Source organism: Carettochelys insculpta, chromosome 20 (assembly GCF_033958435.1).
Source record: "Carettochelys insculpta isolate YL-2023 chromosome 20, ASM3395843v1, whole genome shotgun sequence".
NCBI classification, from domain to species: domain Eukaryota; kingdom Metazoa; phylum Chordata; order Testudines; family Carettochelyidae; genus Carettochelys; species Carettochelys insculpta.
The window spans coordinates 3,607,756-3,625,953 of record NC_134156.1 but is presented as its reverse complement, the minus strand read 5'-3'; the positions used below and the strand labels follow the sequence as shown (position 1 = coordinate 3,625,953).

At 41.4% G+C, this 18,198-nt stretch overlaps 1 protein-coding gene across 1 annotated transcript in view; it reads left to right on the top strand.

The window, feature by feature from the left end:
- COX10 (cytochrome c oxidase assembly factor heme A:farnesyltransferase COX10) overlaps positions 1–18,198 on the top strand; it is a 140,110-nt gene that overhangs the window by 112,634 nt on the left and 9,278 nt on the right. The window contains exon 6 of the mRNA XM_075014408.1: positions 12,935–13,167. Within this exon, the coding sequence (XP_074870509.1) occupies positions 12,935–13,167 (233 nt within the window). The remainder of the gene's footprint in view (positions 1–12,934; positions 13,168–18,198) is intronic.

Genomic DNA, 18,198 nt, shown 5'->3' with positions numbered 1-18,198 from the left:
TTTAAGTGTCTTTAAGCGTTTGGCCAATAATTCATTAAGGCTTTAGTACCATAGTGGTATTTATACTCCTTTTGTGCAAATAGCTCGTCCTCCCATTTCAAACGTAATTTCTTCAGTACAGCTCATTTTTTCAGATCTTCATCATATCAGTATTTTACTCTTGGAAGTGCTTGCAAGTTTTAAGTTATCACCATAGCCTTCAAGTGTAGTGGGTTGTGTTACCTGCAAGCTAAGTTCACAAACAATCCAATCAGCAAGACATCAAGCAGAAGTCCAGCTAACCAGGTTAAGGAGCACCGGTAAACCCCAGTGTACGTTACAGACTACCATACTGTTGTAGCTAGGTAGAGGAACAATGATGTTGTATCCAGTTCTTGTTCAGATTCACCCTAAAACATTCCCAATGTACCCTTTCTGATGAGCTTCTACACCAAAATTCATGTGAATTGCGAACAGAGGGTAACTGAGATCTGAGCAATATAGGTGGCATAATGATACTGCTTCTTTATATTTGAAAAGAAAGTTAAATAATTCATAGAAGGGATTGACAAGTCTCTGCCATATTTTACCCCTCCCCAAAGACCTCTTCTCAAGCTTCAGGCATAGTGACAGAAAAATGCATGTTCAGATGGCCCAAGTTGATGGGGAAATGAAAAGGGTGGGGGAGGGCGAAGGGGCAGAGTTCTCAATTAGAACTGTAATTTACTTTTGCATTTTAGTTTTAAAATAAATCATCTTCTAGCCATCATTGTGAGTCAAGAACCTTTTTGCATGATTGAGTGAGAGAGAATAAATGAATATCTATTAGGATTCTTCCCCAACTCTACACTTTCTTATTTTTTGTTAAAATAGTGCTATTTTAGCTCATTGATAGATACTGTTTAGTTTAATGGAATTCCGGTTCTTTGCAACATCAGATTCCAATCAGAAACTTTACATATCTTTCATAATATAAAATTGTGCTCTGGTCGTGAAAGAGCAGCTTCTCTTTGTTCAATAAAGCTTGTGATAGATATGGCGTAAGAAGTACGTAAGCAGCAGCAGTGAAGAAAAGTGTTTTCCCAGCAATAAATCCATTCTGCTGAAGCTAAAATCTGTTTTTTTCCTTTTAATTATGATGAAATATCTCACAGATAATGTTGTATCCAGTTCTTGTTATTCAGATTCACCCTAAAACATTCCCAGTGTACCCTTTCTGATGAGCTTCTACACCAAAATTCATATGAATTGCAAACCAGAGGGTAACTGAGAGCTGAGCGATATCAGTGGTGTAATGATAAACAGAAATCCGAATAAAAATTGTAATTGAATGTAAAAACATTTTGTTACTCTGTGCTCAGTTAAGTGTTTGAAAGGTAAATACGCTGTGTATAAGTGTACTAAATGGAAATTAATGAAAAATAAACAAAAATAATTAATTGTGTAACCACATTGAGATAAAACATCAGATTTGTGTGTGAATAGCTTTATATCAGTCAGAACCTGGCAGCCTCATATTTCTGAACATACATATCTTTAACCAAAGTTAAAGATTTTTACGAGTGTCAGTGAAGAACTACCAGTCCAGAGAATGTTATTGCAGTTTCAGTTTCCCTTATTATTATTACTACTATTATTTCTGCATTACTTTTTAAGTTTTCCAGTGTTAGAGAATATGGTTTTTGTTAAGAAGATATAAATACTGCAACTTGAAAGAATTTATGCAGAAAGTTAGAATGTACTTTCTCCATTGGTGGATTGCCATCATTCAATTGTTACTTTGAGTTCAGAAATTGTACGGGCACTTTCTTAGCATTCCATCAGAAATCCTTTCAAGGTGGCACAGTGCTTCTTGGAAAGAAAGGCATACAATTTATGACAAGACCTGCCTTCTCCATTCCCCTTCACCGGCGTTATGCCACTCAAGGATTCAGTTGTGCCAGGGAAGTACTGGCTGACTCTTCAGGGCAGCTTTCCATTTTCTGAGGATTTGTGTCAGCAGAACATCAGGGAGGTGGGTAGATTTTCTTCCCCATTTTCTAACTTACATTAACAGGAAGAGCTCTCTTTATTGTAGCTATATCACTGTAATTGCTTTGTCCCTAAAAGCCTGAGGTGCCTGCTTTTCTTTCCTTGGAGCAAGAATATTGGCCTGGGTGTAATTGGCCAGGGGAACTTTCTGGAAGGTCAGGGCCTCCCTTCATTTGCTTGGCAGATCTCCAGAACAGGTCTGTTTATTTGAGAGGGTTGTGGGGCTGTAGGCTGCAGCTTTTTAAAATTTCTTTGTGAGCTGATCAATATTCCTCCCACTGGAGACCATGTCCCCATTGTAGCTAAGCACCATATGACCAGGCGCAACGGTCCCAGGCTCTTCATCTACGCTGGGGTTGGTTGCATGCACCCATTGCATGCTTGGGTTCTAGGTATGCAGGAATCTGAGGTGCTTCTCCAGAGGTCAACAACACAGTTCCTCGTATAGGGAAGCTGACTGTCAGTTTTTCTACATTGGATTGGACATCTGTATACTGATGCTTTTTCCATGGATAGTCTACTAACTTAATCTTGCACCAGAAGCAGGTTTTGAACTCCATTAAAAACAGGAGAGGTGGCTTACTCTCTGGTATGTAGATGTATTTACTGAGGAATTTCGAAACATGGGGTTTAACAAGTTCATATGTGGTTTTGGAAAACCTATTAGTGCATGGATGAGCCCAAGAAAAGTCAGGATGGGTGGCTGCCCTGGGCTACCCATGCACTTTTGAGTAGCATTTTCTAATACCTAACCAGCATAAAAGAAGAAAATGGCATTAATGGTGTTGTGCTTAGCATTGCTATCTCTGAAGCGTGTGCCAGAATATAATGGGGAAATGACTGGTAGCCTTAAGGATAACACCCCCTGTTCTTTTTGTCTCTCTACTAACTTGTTCAGAGCTTCTATCATTTCCAGACAGTCTGTTCTTGAGAGATTTTAGACTGAGTCTTTTTTTATTACAATAAATTTTTTGACAGCATTGTATGCAGATGAAATTTTCACCTAGAATAGCAGTATTGAGATTTAATCTAAGACATCAATCTCACCTTTATTGTCTCAATATCCTTTACCTGTCACCATAGAACATTATGAAGTCAGTGCTAATTTAGCATTGTTTCTGTGGGTAGCAGTGAACAAATTATAGCTCAGAGGGAAATAAATGTGGCATTGTTGATGAGCCTGTATCTCAAATGAACAAAGCAGGCAACTCATCAGATGCAGCTAAGCCTTGCTTTTTTTGGTCTGGCAAAAATCATGCAACATTATAATTTAATTGTTAAGAAAAAGAGTTCTGCCTTTCTTGGCAGGGTGGGAGGCGGCTGTTTGGCATCATTAAAGGGGTTGTGAAGAGGAAAATGAATGTCTGAATTATTTGGCTTCTTTTTGATATATAAGAAGGGTTGGTCGGTAATTCTTCAAGAAGATGCAACCAGGTGTTCCCTGTAGATGTGTGTGCGCCCAGTGCACAGAAGCCACAGAAGTTGCCTAGCAGTACCTGTGATGTGGCATTCTTGCCCTGCGGCCATAGCCCCTGTCCTGAATATATGATGGCATTGCCTTCCTAACCCCTTCTGTTCCTTCTCACGGCCCGTGTCTAGAGTCAGAGCTTGGTGTGGTGTGTTCACCTCATGTTATCTGGATCAGTTTTTCTGTGAGCTTTTTGTTTTCCTCAAGGTAGCAGTTAGTTTAACCTAAATGTAACGTACGGTAGTGTTAATTAAGAGCAGTTGGCTTCCCTGCGTGGTGCTCTCATCCAGGTTCAAGCGTTGTATGTCGCAAGAGCAAGTCATCACCAACAGAGAACGTGAGCTGTGAGGAAGGAATGAAAGAACTGGGCTCATTTAGTTTAGAAAAGGTCAGACTGAGAGGGGATATGATAGTGGTTTACAAGTACCTAAAAGAGTGTTTCAAGGAGCGGGGAGAAGATTGTTCTCTTTGGCCTCTGAGGATAGGACAAGAAGCAATGGACAAACCGAAGCAAGGAAGGTTTAGGCTGGACATTAGGAAAAACTTCCTAACTGTGAGGGTGGTTAAACACTGGAATAATTTGCCTAGGGAGGTTGTGGAATCTCCATCACTGGAGATATTTAAGAGCAGATTAGATAGACATTTATCAGGGATGATCTGGATGGTACTTAGTCCTGCCATGAGGGCAGGGGACCGGACTCAATGACTTCTCAAGTCCCTTCCTGTTCTAGTATTCTATGATTCTATATCAGGGAGCATCAGGCTGCTCACCTCTCAGTCTCTGACTTTTCACTAGTTTGTGAATTTTCCAGTGCCATGGTTTCCACTGCTTGATCCCACCTTTGTACCCTTGGCATCTTCTGATGGTGTGACAGAGCATATGGACACTATTCTAGGCATCCCGGCTGAAATTCTGCAGGAGAATACGTTGTTGGATATTTTCCAAGTATCAGCTCCCAGGAAAGTAGCCTTGCTGATAAACTTGAGGCCTTTTTGGAGCCTGCAAAGGGCCCCGGAGCACTCCTGGTGTATTGCCTCCCATTGCAAAGCAGATAGAGCCAGTATGTTTTCCCCTTTCAGGATTGTTGCTCCCGTTCAGTCCCCACACTCTTGTCATACCTGCAGCCCATGAGAGGTCAGAGCAGCCGAAGTATAAATCCACTCCTAAGGACAAAACATCCAATTGAAGGACTTGATTGGGAGGCTGATTTGTACCACAGATGTGCGTGACAAACCAGCAGGCATTCCTCTCAAATTATGGCTGTGTTAATTGCGTGGCAATGTCTGAGTTTGAAGACAAGTTGCCAGAAATCTCGAGGGAACAATTGAAAGTGTTCACTGCAGAAGACATCACTACCGTCTGCTCTGGATATGACAGATGCCTTGTGCAGAATTATGGCATCAGCTAAAGGCTTCCTGTCTGCAGAATTCAGACATTGCGCCTGATGTGTGGCAAGTCATTGAGGACTTATCCCTGGATATTTAGGTTTTATTTTCAATGCAGATTGGTGAGACCCTGCACTCTTTTAAAGATTTCCAAGTGATTTTTTGTTCCTTGGCAGTCTGTACTCTGGCTGTACAGAAACACCGCAATAGCAGGCGGCAGCAGCAGCAGCACTACTGCTTATGCCCTAACAAATGTGTTAGTCTTTCAAGTGCCGCGGGACTCTTTGGTGGGTTTCTGTAAGGCAGCAGGGCTACCCGAAGAAGGGGGCATAGATCCCAGAGTCAAAGGCCCTCTAATTTCAGATTTTGCTAACTGGCTTGTTTTCCCCCAGCATCTAGCAAGCATCTGGTTTGATTTGTGTGTTCAGGGCAGCAATCTGATGTAGTGGTTATGTCTCTATTTCTGTTCTCCAGGGACAGTCTGGCTTGGGACTCTGCTACAACAGACAGCAGGGTCCTTAGCACAGTCAGTTCTGCTTATGCCAGGCTGCACCTCTCTATCCATCTCCTCCATCCGTCTGCAGGAGTCTCTCTCACAAGATTCTTCCCCTAGAGCAGGTTCATTCTCCAATGGCCTTGGGGGCTGCATAGGAGATCACTCTGCACCATCAGGGGCAGGGATGCTCCTCCCAGTATTTCCTGGTTCATGAAGCCTAGAGAGGCTAGGGTTATCTTTGACCTCTGCCACCTCAATAAATATATCACATCTTTGAAGTTCTGCAAGGTCACTGTAGAGTGGCAGTTGCCCCATTCTGGCATGGAAGGGTTTAAAGCAGATCAGAGAGGCTGCTCAGAGCCCCAGGCAACCAAATTAAGGGGTTATTGAGAGCCAGTCGAGTGGAGGCTTGAAAGCAGCCAATCAGGGCCATGCTGGACCCCATAAAAAGGCTGCAAGGTTGAGCAGAGAGCAGTCTGGAGGGCAAAGAATAAAGATTTGGATCTTACAAAAGCTCCTAAGACAGAGCTGTGCTGGGAACAGTCAGAAGAGGCTGGGAGAGCTCTAGGCTGATGACTGCGACCCTGACCTAAAGGGCAGAGAAGGTTCTGGGCCTGTGGGGAAGTGGCCCAGGGAAGCAGGCAGTAGAGGAAAGTTGGAGGAGGGCAGTAAGTGGCCACCATTAGAAGGTCCCTGGCTCGGGGCCCAGCATATCCCAGACATTCTCTTTGGTTAGAGGAGTGCATTTGGGGTCATTGAAAGTTCAAGAACTGGAAGCTTCTCTGCCTACCAATTTGCGGGCGCTTCGCACCATCTGCTGTGCCTGTCAGGCTCTTCAAGATCCTGTCAGGGAATCCCAGGTGCACAGCCTTACCAGCAATACACATGTGATGTATTCTGTGCACATGCACGGACGGAGAGCGTGCTCCAGTGTGCAGGTATGAGTTAGCGATGAGGTTCTAGTAGTTTTGCAGCAGGGAAAACATTTCCCCCAGGGATAATCAGTTATGTGGGAGCCAGGGTCAGCAGAAATTTCTCCCTGAATCACAAATGATCTCCAAAGCCCAGTCTCCTGTGGTCTTAGCAGTTGGTGCATTCTGACCATCCGTCCGATTTCCATAAGAGACCAGAAATGGAGTCTGTGGTGCTGTCAAGGGGATCTCCGTCTGACTGGTGTTTTTCACCTGAGCTGGGAATTGGGATTTTTGGATGCTGCTCTTCCTCCACTTAGTCATCCTGCAGATCCTTCTCAAGCTGAAATTCGATCATGCCAAGCTCATCCTCATTGCTCTGGTGCAGGCTGGATTGATTTAAATCAAGTTACCAAAAAAGCTAAGACTGACTGCACTTAGAGTGCACTTAATTTTGGAATAAGCCCTGTTGAACTCACTGGTACTTCTGTTTTTGAGAAAACAGAAATAGAATGGAGTTCCCTTGGAAAAGTTGAATTATACTGAAGCCAACTGAAAGCACAGCAGACAGGGCTGCCTGGTGACTGGAGCTAGAGCCTGAGCCATGAGGGGTTGAGCCAGGGGTGAGGGTGAACCGTCTCCGCAGCAGGGTTGGAGCCAGAGCTACCTGTCTTCCCCTAGCTGGGAGCTGGACCTGTGCAGCGGTGCGGGCTGCCACCCACAACTCGGGAAGCCAGGAGCTTCTCTGGCGGGGCAGCAGCCCTGGTCCCAGCACCTCATACGGTGACCATCTGTCCCGTGTTGACCAGGACAGGGGTCATTCCCCATGTCCCACATTTGGTTGGGGGGAGATATGGTCACCCTAGTTAATGCGCTTCACCAATATTTATACATTTAGCTTCATGACACCACTCTGAAGTAGGCACTGTAGGCCCACATTTTCAGATGAGGAACTGAAGCACAGAGCTACGTGATTTGGCCAGGTCGTAAACAAAACCCACATCATTCTGGCTTTCATTCATGTAACTTCACCGTACAACCATCCTCCTTCCCTGGAATTGTCACTGCTGTACTCTCGGATAGAACTACATTGACCAAAGATATTTTTCTGGCCCATCAATATGCTGTTTAGATAAGCCCCTCTCTAGTATGACAGCAGGCCTCTGTGCACTGTTACTTGCATCTCTCTTGGTGACAGATCTTTATATATGAATGCAGTTACCATTTGGATGGTCACAGTGTAAATACATAGATAGTAGTGCATCTGTTTTCCTTAGCCTGTATGGGCACCAGATTTGTCCAGGGGTGGCATGGGCAGATTTCAGAAACAAGTGCTACGTATACATTGCACATTGACCACACATTGTGTCTTCCTGCAGTGCTGTCTGGTAGAAGAAGCAGTGTAGTGAATAGGGCTGTGGAGCACCTGTGGCCCAGGAAGTCTGAGACGCAAGCAGCAAATAGTGAAGGAAATCTCCCTACTGGAAGCTGCTTGTGAGAAGCCAAGTGGATTTAAAGATCTCTATTATATTTAGTTCCAGGCACCCCAATTTATCCTGAATTGAGAAACGTAGAAGTGAGTGTTCTATTCTTGTTTTTTTTCAGTTTGGTAAGGTTCTCCAATATCACCTTGATGGTCATAAAATAAATACCAGGAGAGATGGATAGATTATCTAGAATACATGCTGTCAAGGGTTATCTATAGAGAATGTTCTGTTTATGCTACTTTCTTAGACACAGTGATGGGGGAAGAGATTAAATACGTTTTTTCTATTGCCTAAACTGGCAAGTTTCAAGTATTATCTACATTGTCTCACAAACTATAGTTATACATACGTACATATACATACATATATATACAGCTTCCTCTCTGTTATTATAGTTATACATACAATAGCTGATCAAAATATTATGGACATTTGGAAAATATTCAATTAACTGCAGGATAAATTTAGATTTAAAATCCCTTTAGAGACTGATCATTTTCTTTCCAGGGAAATTCTTTTATATTGGTTGAGAGCCCAAAAAAGTAGTTTTTTGTCTGCTATTTTAAATAATTATTTTACTGTAAAAGTATCTTTCCAGCATAGTGGATCCTAAGAGGATTTGTTCTTGGGGTTATTTTTTTCTGTGCAGGGATTAATTAACTAGTAACTGGCAAAGAATAGTAATTCCTTTAGTTGTAACAATGAGGGCATTTAAGTATGAATGTAATATAATATACATGCACACACACAAGCTGGTATGTGTGTTGTTTGCCATTACTGGAAAGGTTTAAAATTAAACAAAAAGTTGTTTTGTACAGGCCAAAACATGGTGCCATAGACTTTATTTTCTTTAAGCGATGCCCGTAGTAGAGGTTTAGGATCTTAGGACATCCTGATGGAAATTTCTCTGAGTAGTTGTAATACTCATGTCATATCTGCCAGTTAATTGACAGGAATTCCTCAGAGTAGATGTATATTTTCCTGGGGATGTAACATTCTCAAAATTCTGACCAGTTGGTGGCCAGGAAACTTTGTAAAATTGTAATATCAAATGCAAAATATTTACCTTTTCTTGATGGAACTGAAGTTTGCACATATTGCTCTTTTGATGAATAATTATTTTTGCCTTGGGCTTGTTTTTGGTATTAGTTTTGTGGGAAGATCATAGCTGAGCCTAGTGTTAAGCTGAGCTGGGAATTATTTTTTGTGGATTCACTTATTTTATTTTGTAACAAACATAGGAACAAAAGAGAGGTCATACTGGATCAGAAGAAAGGTCCATCTAGCCTAGTATCCTGTTTTCTGACAGGGGCCCATGCCTGATGCCCTAGAGGGAGTGGACAGAACAGGTAATCACCAGAATGATTCCTCTCCTGTCATCCATTTTCAACCTCGGACAAACAGAGGCTAGGGGCACCATTCCTACCTATCTTGGCTCATATCAGTTACAAATATGGAGATATACATATCTCATAGAGCTGGAAGGACCTTCGGAGATCATTGAATCCAGTCCCCTGCCCTCACAGCCAGTCCTATCACCATTCCTGACAGATTTTTTTTTGATGTATTTGCCCCAGATCCCTAAAGGTATTTGCCCCAGATCCCTTCACAGCCCTGGGTTTAGCAGGCCAATGCTCAAACCACTGTGCTATCCGTAACCCTACCCCTTGTTTGTGGACCTGACCTCCGTGAATTTATCTAGTTCTTTTTGAACCTTATTAAAATCTTGGTCTTCACAACCTCCTCCAGCAAGGAGTTCCCCCAGGCCTACTACGTGCTGTGTGAAAAAAAACTTCCTTTCGTTAATTTGCTCTTTAATTTCATTTGGTGGCCCCTAGTTCTTTTCTTTTGCGAACAAGTAAATAACTTTCCTGTATTTGCTTTTTCCACCTAAGTCATGATTTTATAGACCTCTGTCGTATCTCCCCCTGCTTCCTTAGGCTCCTTCAAACTGAAGTGCCAATCAATCATTGAGCATGAAGCTCATCAACAAGTGAGGCAGATGTTTAAAAGATCAGTTACGTGGACGTCCAAACCTTTCTGTTGTTTTTCGCCAGAAATCTCCAGATCCTTCCCCATTATTCAGTCTCTTCCATGAAACCCGCAACGCTGCTCTATGGAAAATACCCCATACAGGATGAGGCAAAGGAGTGCCCCAAAATCCCTCCTCAGCTGTTGTGGCTCTGTACCAAACTGCAGATCTCCACCAAGTCCTGGTGTTGGGGAGTGAGCTCACAGCCAAAATGTTATTCCTTTAGATAGCCGGTCTCCTTATTTGTTAGTGTCAGTGTTTAATACCATCATGTTTATTAGTCAGTCCTGTGTCTGAGTTTAATAGTACTTCTGGAGCATCTCATGTGAATATCTCAAAGCACTTAGTCATCATGCTATAACCTCCCAGGGATGCTGTGAGGCTAATTAATTAATTTTGGAAATTTTACCCGAGACTCCTGAATTCCAGTCTTATGCTCTAACCATTAGGCTTCTCTCTTATCCAGTCTTAACTATGAACTGTTGTGACCGTGTTATGACCTGCAAGATCTTGCCTTTCGCACCCTGTGACAGAACATGAAAAATAGCCCCTCAGGATGACAGCTCTCAGCTCTAATATCGTGAGGAGTGTATGGTTGGTGTTATGGGGCAGTTTCTGATCTCTGTCAACTGTACAGAAGGACCAGACTTATTGAGTGCCCCAGGCTGCCATGTTCGTTTGCTGATAGCTTTGCAGATGGGAAATGGTGAAGTGTTTGGCCTGTTGCTGCTCGTGTGCCACTAGATCAGTGTTGCATTGGTTTGAAGGCAGAGACAGGCTAGAGTCACTGTTCTTTCTTAGCAAGAGCAGTGTTCACCACTTTGGGCCAGTGCCCCCCCTTATGAAAGTCATATGGACCCCCCTTGAAGAGAATAGGGATTACCTGGGATGCAACGGCTGCAGTTTGTCCTTTGTCTTCCCAGGAGCAGGTATATTTTTTTCTTTGTCACTCATATGTCAATTTACAATCCAAACCCACCTCACTCAGGAACTAATTGAATTATATTTCTTTTGCCAAACCCAGTCAGGCTTTTGCTGTGCAGAGGCAATGATGAGAAATTATAGCATGTGTAGACCTAGCACTGAGGCAATTTATTATGCATATTGTATGCTGCTGCAGTCCCACTAAAAAAAAAAAAGCTAACAGTAAAACTGAAGGACACATGGCACCGTATGGTCCTTTTGTAGTGTTACTCATTAGCACGATTCTCAAATTTACATCTCATTGTTGATGGATGGCAACACAGTAACTTGCCTATATTTGTAATGTACCAAGAATACTGGGACTCTGACTGCTATCTTTAAAGGAAATGATGACACTCCCTCCACACTATGTAATCTAAAATCTGTTGCTGGATTTGAAAAGATGGTGGAATTATCCTCATGCATTTCATCAAACAGTTGGTTTAGTCAATTCAATTTAAATTGAAGCTAGACTTTTATTCAGTTACCACATTTTGCCTTAAAGTTTTCCCATCTCAATAATGTGGACTATTTTAGGATTTGTAAAATGTGATGCAAATGGTCAAACCAAGGCTATAAAAATCAGAACAAAATCTTTGGATTCTTTATTAACAAGAGCTTATTAAAATTCATCTTCACTGCTAACAACACTTCTACAGCTGAACATGGAATGATGACATGCACTTGGCAGGGTTAAAGACTTCATGTGGAAGAAGCGTGCTGCTAAGAACACATGGAATATTGAATGCAAAGCAGGGTGATGGAATGTGAAGGCTATACAATTGTAAGAGTCAAAAGTGGTAAAGGTGGTTGTATTGATATGAACTCAATTATGCTGGTAATGTGTATTTTCTGTTCCTGTCACTGGTAACTATTTAGCTATATCTATTAATTTCATTGCAAAATGTGCACTGGAAAGCATATAGGGTGTTAAAGGTGGCTAAGTTAATACTACCTTCCTCCCTTTCATGCCTCTCCCACACATCTACCAGTTTTTCCTTTCCCCTAGCTGAAGCAGGTGGAAGCGTTTTCCTCTCACTTGCACCCTGGTAAGCTAGGTACATCTGCACTGAAGTCAGTGGAATGATAATGGTGCTACACTGTTTCCGGTGAGAGGAATTTCAGGTCCTTTGTGTATGCCCCAGAACTGAGAACCATAGCAGTGTGGATTTGCTGACTGACTGAAATAGGTGGTCAATCTATAGTCCAAACTGCCTTTGCTCACCTCATTGGGTGTTTATTCTAAAGCCTAATTGTGTCGGTTTAAATTATAAACATCAATTTTTTTCCCAGCTAAACATTGTACCAAAAACTTCCAGCTGCTCTGGGATTGAGAGCGGAGTTTGAGAAGAGTTACTACCGTTTCCTTCTCTCTGAGTTCGACCCTTGGAAAGAACAAGTGTCAAATGCAAGCCAGTCAGTTGCTATTGCTCTTAGAAAATAACATCTTAATTTGATTTTGTCACTGTAAAGTTTGTCGGATTTCCTCTAGTGAGCACTATACACCAGCCAGGTTTGACCTGGGAAACGTCAGCCATTTTTCAGTAAATTCAAAAGACTTTCTTATTCCTACTTAGAAAACTCCAAAATGATTGCATTGATTCTTCTCAACCCATCCAAAAAAGGAGCCTTGCAAAAATTTATGATCAGTTGAAATTCTGACAAAGCCACAAAGAATACGGATTACAACAGTAGCTTTAAACATACAGACTTTTTTTTTCGTGATATGCCTGTTCCACATGCTTGTAACTCACTAGAATCAATACCAAATTGTTAAGATACTGATTCTCAGTGAGGAATCTTTACACAAATAGTACTATAAAGTGACACAGGTTGGGCATTTTTGAGTTATCAGTGCTGGTCACTAGTAGAATTAGATCCAATGAACTTGTCCCATGAGCTATAAATCCAGTGCCATTCAGTGGAATTGGCTCAGCTTTTCTAGAAAGGTTCACCTTAGGATGGAGGTTGAGAGTGGAAATTTCAGCCAGAAAGGAAAATTTCGGGGAAAAGCCACAGGTATCTTGGAAACTAACTTATAAATGGCAAGTGTTTTGCAACACTAGCATAAGCTTTTGCTCTAAAGAGGGATAGAGGTGGAATGTCAGGTGACCGCAGACTCTTTTGCTAACAAATGTGTCTCCTTTGCTTTTTTTTTTCCCTCCCCACCTCCCCCTATAGTCCTCTGCTTGCAGTGTCCTTTGCTGCATCCTGTGCAGTTCCAGGAATCAGCCTTCTGACTTTGGGAGTAAATCCTCTCACTGGGGCTTTGGGAGCCTTCAACATTTTCCTGTACACTTGTTGTTACACACCGATGAAAAGAATGAGTATCATCAACACGTGGGTGGGAGCTGTCGTTGGTGCCATTCCTCCCATAATGGGCTGGACTGCAGCTACAGGCAGCCTTGATGCTGGTGAGTATAAAATCTAAATCTCATATTTGGACAGACAGGCAGAGACAGGCAGTTGCCATTACTACATTTGGAGCAGCTGAAAATAACTACCCTGGAGACAAGAACTATTGGTTTCCATTAAGCTTAGGTATTAGCGTAGGCTGATACAATACATATTATAGCATAATGCTACAAAAACTGGTTTGTATTGCATTTAGTAATAAAGACTTGTTTGTGCTGGCAGACATTGCTGGCACTCTGTTAGGACTGAAGAAGTAAGCAGAGATCTTGTCATTCTGCCTTTAGAGGGCTTTGGAGATTAAAAAAAAAAAAAGAAAAAACAGTCTGCCGGATGAGTTCCATAGAATATGTGCTAGGACCGTCTGGGAACAAAATTCAGGATGAAGAGCACTGACCCAGCATGTGGGCAATGAGTAGAACAAAATGTTATAGAAATTCAGAATAGAAACAGATGAAGTTAGGCTGCCTTCAGTTGTGAGAGGGAGGGACAGGCAAAGGATTTCTGCAGGAAAAAGTTCCGTGGTGTGTACCAATATCCTCACCGCATTCTAGAAACTATTTTAGAATGTTAATTTATTGGTAGAATGATCAACTGCCTCCATTTAGACTGTCAAAGTCTCTTTTTTTCCCCTCTTGATGGAATGGAGATTCCTTTAAGTAACTGAAATGTTTTTTACATCACATATAAAAAACAGATCTGTTCCAAGCTAAACTCTGAGACAAGGGGCGTTTGTTTTTCCTGCCAGCTGGGAAGTTACAACCTTAAAATATCACTAATTTGTTATAATCAGCTGAAACTCACATAGTTCAGGTAACAGCCACATTGAGAAATATAACAATAATTTTCAATTTATTTTATGTAAATCAGTTTAGGATTATGCAGGTTATGGAATTTTTTAGCATGCATCCATGTCACTACCTGGCATGTTAAAGATTTTTCTTGTACTTTTCTGCAAACAGAGTTCTAAACAAAAATGCTCAAAATCCATGCAAAATCCTTGTCAACCCATTCATCTTTTGCAGTACACATTAGTACTCATTTGGGAAGTCAGACTGAATTGCCTTGTATATAATCTATTCCGATGTAGCTCTAACTCTGAAATGCGTTAAAAGTTTCTGTAGCCGCATGCTGATTTTAATTCATTTACTCTATCATGTCTTCTAAGAAAAGATGATGAAATCGTGTGTCATGGAATGTCTGTAAGATCTTGTAGGAAACTCTGTGTTAGCGAAGAGCAGAGAATTATTTTAAAATATTAAATAAATATTTGTGTGTATTTAAAAAGTAGTAAAGTAGATGTAGTTCTGGCCACTGTGACATATAAAATACTAGCCAAGATGGACCTTGGGTCTGATCCAGTCTGGCAGTTCCTGTGTTCCTATGTTGGCATCAGTATATTATTTCATAGTCTTTAAAGTAATTCCACAGTTTCAATTCTAAATAGGTAGAATCCAATGTAAGTTAAAGTGAGAATCACTGACACTGTAACGTTCATTTGCTTTGAGCTTGGATCAAAATGTTTAGAAGAACGTGAAACTTTATTTTTGTAATTATTGAGTTAGTTTATATGCTTGAGATATACTTTCATGTTTCCCTCACTGTTCGTTGGGTGAAGCCTACTTGCTTGGCAGAAATGTTTCTGAGTAAATATGACTCTATAGAGTGGAACCCATACATAGCAAACGCTGGATAATAGTGACTTAGAACTGACTGCTTCAGTGCATTGGGATATGAAAAGTGCATTCCTTTTTATAATGAAAATAGATTCATAGTGGGAAACAAGTTCAGTTCTCCAGTGCTGAACACCCACAACTCAGCACTTGCAGAATTTGACCTCTGTAAGAGGTTGCATATGGTTCACACCCATATATGAGCATGTGCATCCATTCTCTTACGCCCACATAGCCATGGCCACAGAACGATTAATGAAGTGTAATTAGATAACAGACCTAACCTAGTTTTTAAGGTGAAGGTGTGCAAATACCTTTGCACTTTGCTAAAAATAAATGGGGGGTTGAATAGTTGGCTGAATAACAATGAAGAATGTAGTGCCTTGAAGAATGTGTAACAGAGTTGTCAGAACACTGAAGAAAAGAGAGGTATGCTCCATTTCATTGGAATTTCTTGGGTTTATATTATGGATTTTCTCCCCTTGCAGTCTGCTCAGACACCAATGTTCAGAGCAATCACAGTATTGTATGTGCTTCTAGTTAAGGCAAAGGTAGTTGTTAAGGATAGAACATCTTTCCCAAGTTTGATTGGCAAACTTGGATAGCCATCACTGCCGTGTTTCCATATGTCAGAAGATAGCAAATGTCGCTGACATGGTTCAGGAGTGCTTACCGCTTTAAGCTTGTGTTGGTTGTTGGCCATAATTTAAGACACTTTCTGGATTGCAGTTCTGGAGCTGACAGTGCAATTTTTTTGAAACCAGCTTCATAACAGCTAAACATCAACAGAAAAAAATAAAATCAGTCAGATATAGTTCCAAAGGCCTCAAAGTTGAACAACGTTTTTGTTTTCCAAAGTCCATTTATGATTTTTTTTATTTTCCAAAACAAATTTACATTAAAATGCCATATCTTTAAAATCTAGCATCTCAGCAGCTCCCAAGGTAAAAAATAAGAGTTGCATTTCCCAATGGAAGTCTGGGATTTTTCTTATTTCAAATCATAACAATGCTCCTTTCTTGTATGCCTCTTTCCATCAGTATATCTCAAAGTCTGTTCTGGTGCAGCTATGATCCGAAGAAGTGGGTCTGTCCCATGAAAGCTCGTCACGTGATAAATTATTTTGTTAGTCTTTAAAGTGCTAGTGGACTGCTTTTTCGTTTTCATAGTATATAGACTAGCATAGCTATCTCTCTGTTACTGGTCTATTTATGTATAGCCTGGTTGCCAGACAGGGGTTTGCATGCTTCCTTGAAAGTTCCTCCCACTGTTCCCTTGTGGTGCTATTTCCTTCCACTTTGCCTCATAAATCCAGTCTCTGAAATGACTCGTTTCACTTTTATGAAGGGGACAGTCAGAGCAAATTTGTTTTAAATCATATATGGTAGGATAAGGTCAGAGAAAAGCATTGGTGTACAGTTTTTCTCTCTTGTTTTAGATTCTCCTTCTGGGTGAAACCCAAGTTAAGCACTACTATTGCCTCTGCTGCATGACTGTTGAACTTGTAATTGTTCAATAGTAGAGGCGTCTTTAGGAAATAATGTACAGTAGAGCTATTTATTTTAGCACAAAAGAGAACAGACACGTGCTTTAAATTATACTCATGCTTCTCCTTGCCTATTGCTAGAGATAGTCTTTGTTAGTTTTGACTGGGTTTTTTTTTCCTAATTAGCAAGTAGGGCAAAATAGAATTTATAGTGAAATAGTTTGAGCTCCAGAGTGGCACAGGCTGCCGTAAGCTTTTTCATTTCAGTTGACTCCATACTCTAATGCAGTGGTGGCTTGTTCATTGAAACCTACTCAGGCTTTAGAACTGAGCAATTTGGTGCCACAGCACATATAAAACTACCCATTTGGAGAGACATGACAAGCGGGGGTCCTTAGCTTAATGTGCTTTATCAGTTAAGGGGATTTGTTCTGAGTAGGTGGCAGTGGCATAGCAGATAACAGCCCTGACAGTATAGTACACATTGCAGCCCCATGGTGGCCTGGAGCCATAGTTATTACTGCACCAAGGAATGTTTATGTCAAGAGACTATTTAGTTTATCTCAGATGCTCCACTTATGGTCTCTCTTTCCTGAAAGACATCTTGTACTGATTTTCATTCATTTCAGAAATTTAAATAATTCCTGAGGCTATGGCATTTATAGACTGAGTATCAGTGGTAATCATGAGGAGGCTGATTTTAAAATTGCCTTTACTTTGTAATTCAAATTGTGTTATATGGGAGACATTAATTATGTCAGTCAACATCTATTTACAAATGGGGATTTAAAAATGGACAGTTCTTATCTGCTAGTGAAGTTTGGCAGACAGATGGTTTTAGTAACAAAAAAGAGAGAGAGGTGGTTTGTGGCGTTGCCTGCCAAAGGCCACTTTCTGACACCTTTCCCGTATAGCCCTCGTCTGCCAGGAAAAGAGAGGTAAAGCAAGCACGTGTAATGTGGGAGAAATAAACATTACAGCCCTATCTATTTTTCTTTCTTTCAAACTGTCTTTTTGACTAAACAGTCTGATTTTTTAAAAGCCTATTGACATGGATGCTGGTCCATTTTGGGGGTTTCTGGTGGGCCAGAGCAAGACTGGATTATAACGTTCCTGAGGATTTTTGCTGGGGTCCTCTCAAACTAAACCAAGTCTCTTAAGCCTTTGCTTCTCTTCAAAGACAAGATGATGAAGGAGTTTGTACTCTGTTTCACGGGTAGGTAGAGAGATTAATGTCACTGACATATGAGCATAGGAAACTGGCAGCCTAGAAGTATGCTCTGTGTGGGTAAAAACTGAGGCAGATGGGCAGCTGTTTCAAATTTAAGACAAAAGTCAGTGAATTATCCTGTGGGTTTCTTTTTCTTCAGGCGAGACACAAAAGAAGTGGTGATTCCACCACAGAGGCACCTTGGGGGACTGACTGAATCTGAAAGATGAAATCAAAGTCAAATAAATTCATTGTTATCCCAATTCCATGCCTCAAGCACAGCTGTTACCAGCATTGTGCTTTCATCTTCCAGATGAAGAATATTGCACCATGTGGGCAGGGCCCCACGCGGTGAACTACACTTTTCAGTAGGGGGCACCACAGCCATAGCAGGATTCAGTAAAGACTTATTGGTGTCAGTGAGTCAGCCGAGTAGCTGCAAAGAAAGGCTGAAGTGCCTTCGCTTGTAACCCCAAGTGTGGCTATTGAGGTCTGTAGTACTTGGCTGAAAATTTTACTTGCAAGACCCTTCTACAGAGACTCCCTAAACACTTGCACCTGTGAATGGCTCAGTCATTGCATTACCCCACAGGGTCACGTTTGAGGCAGTAGACATGATGCTGAAGGTAGCTAAGATTAAATCACAGTAACTTGTTGTCGTTCT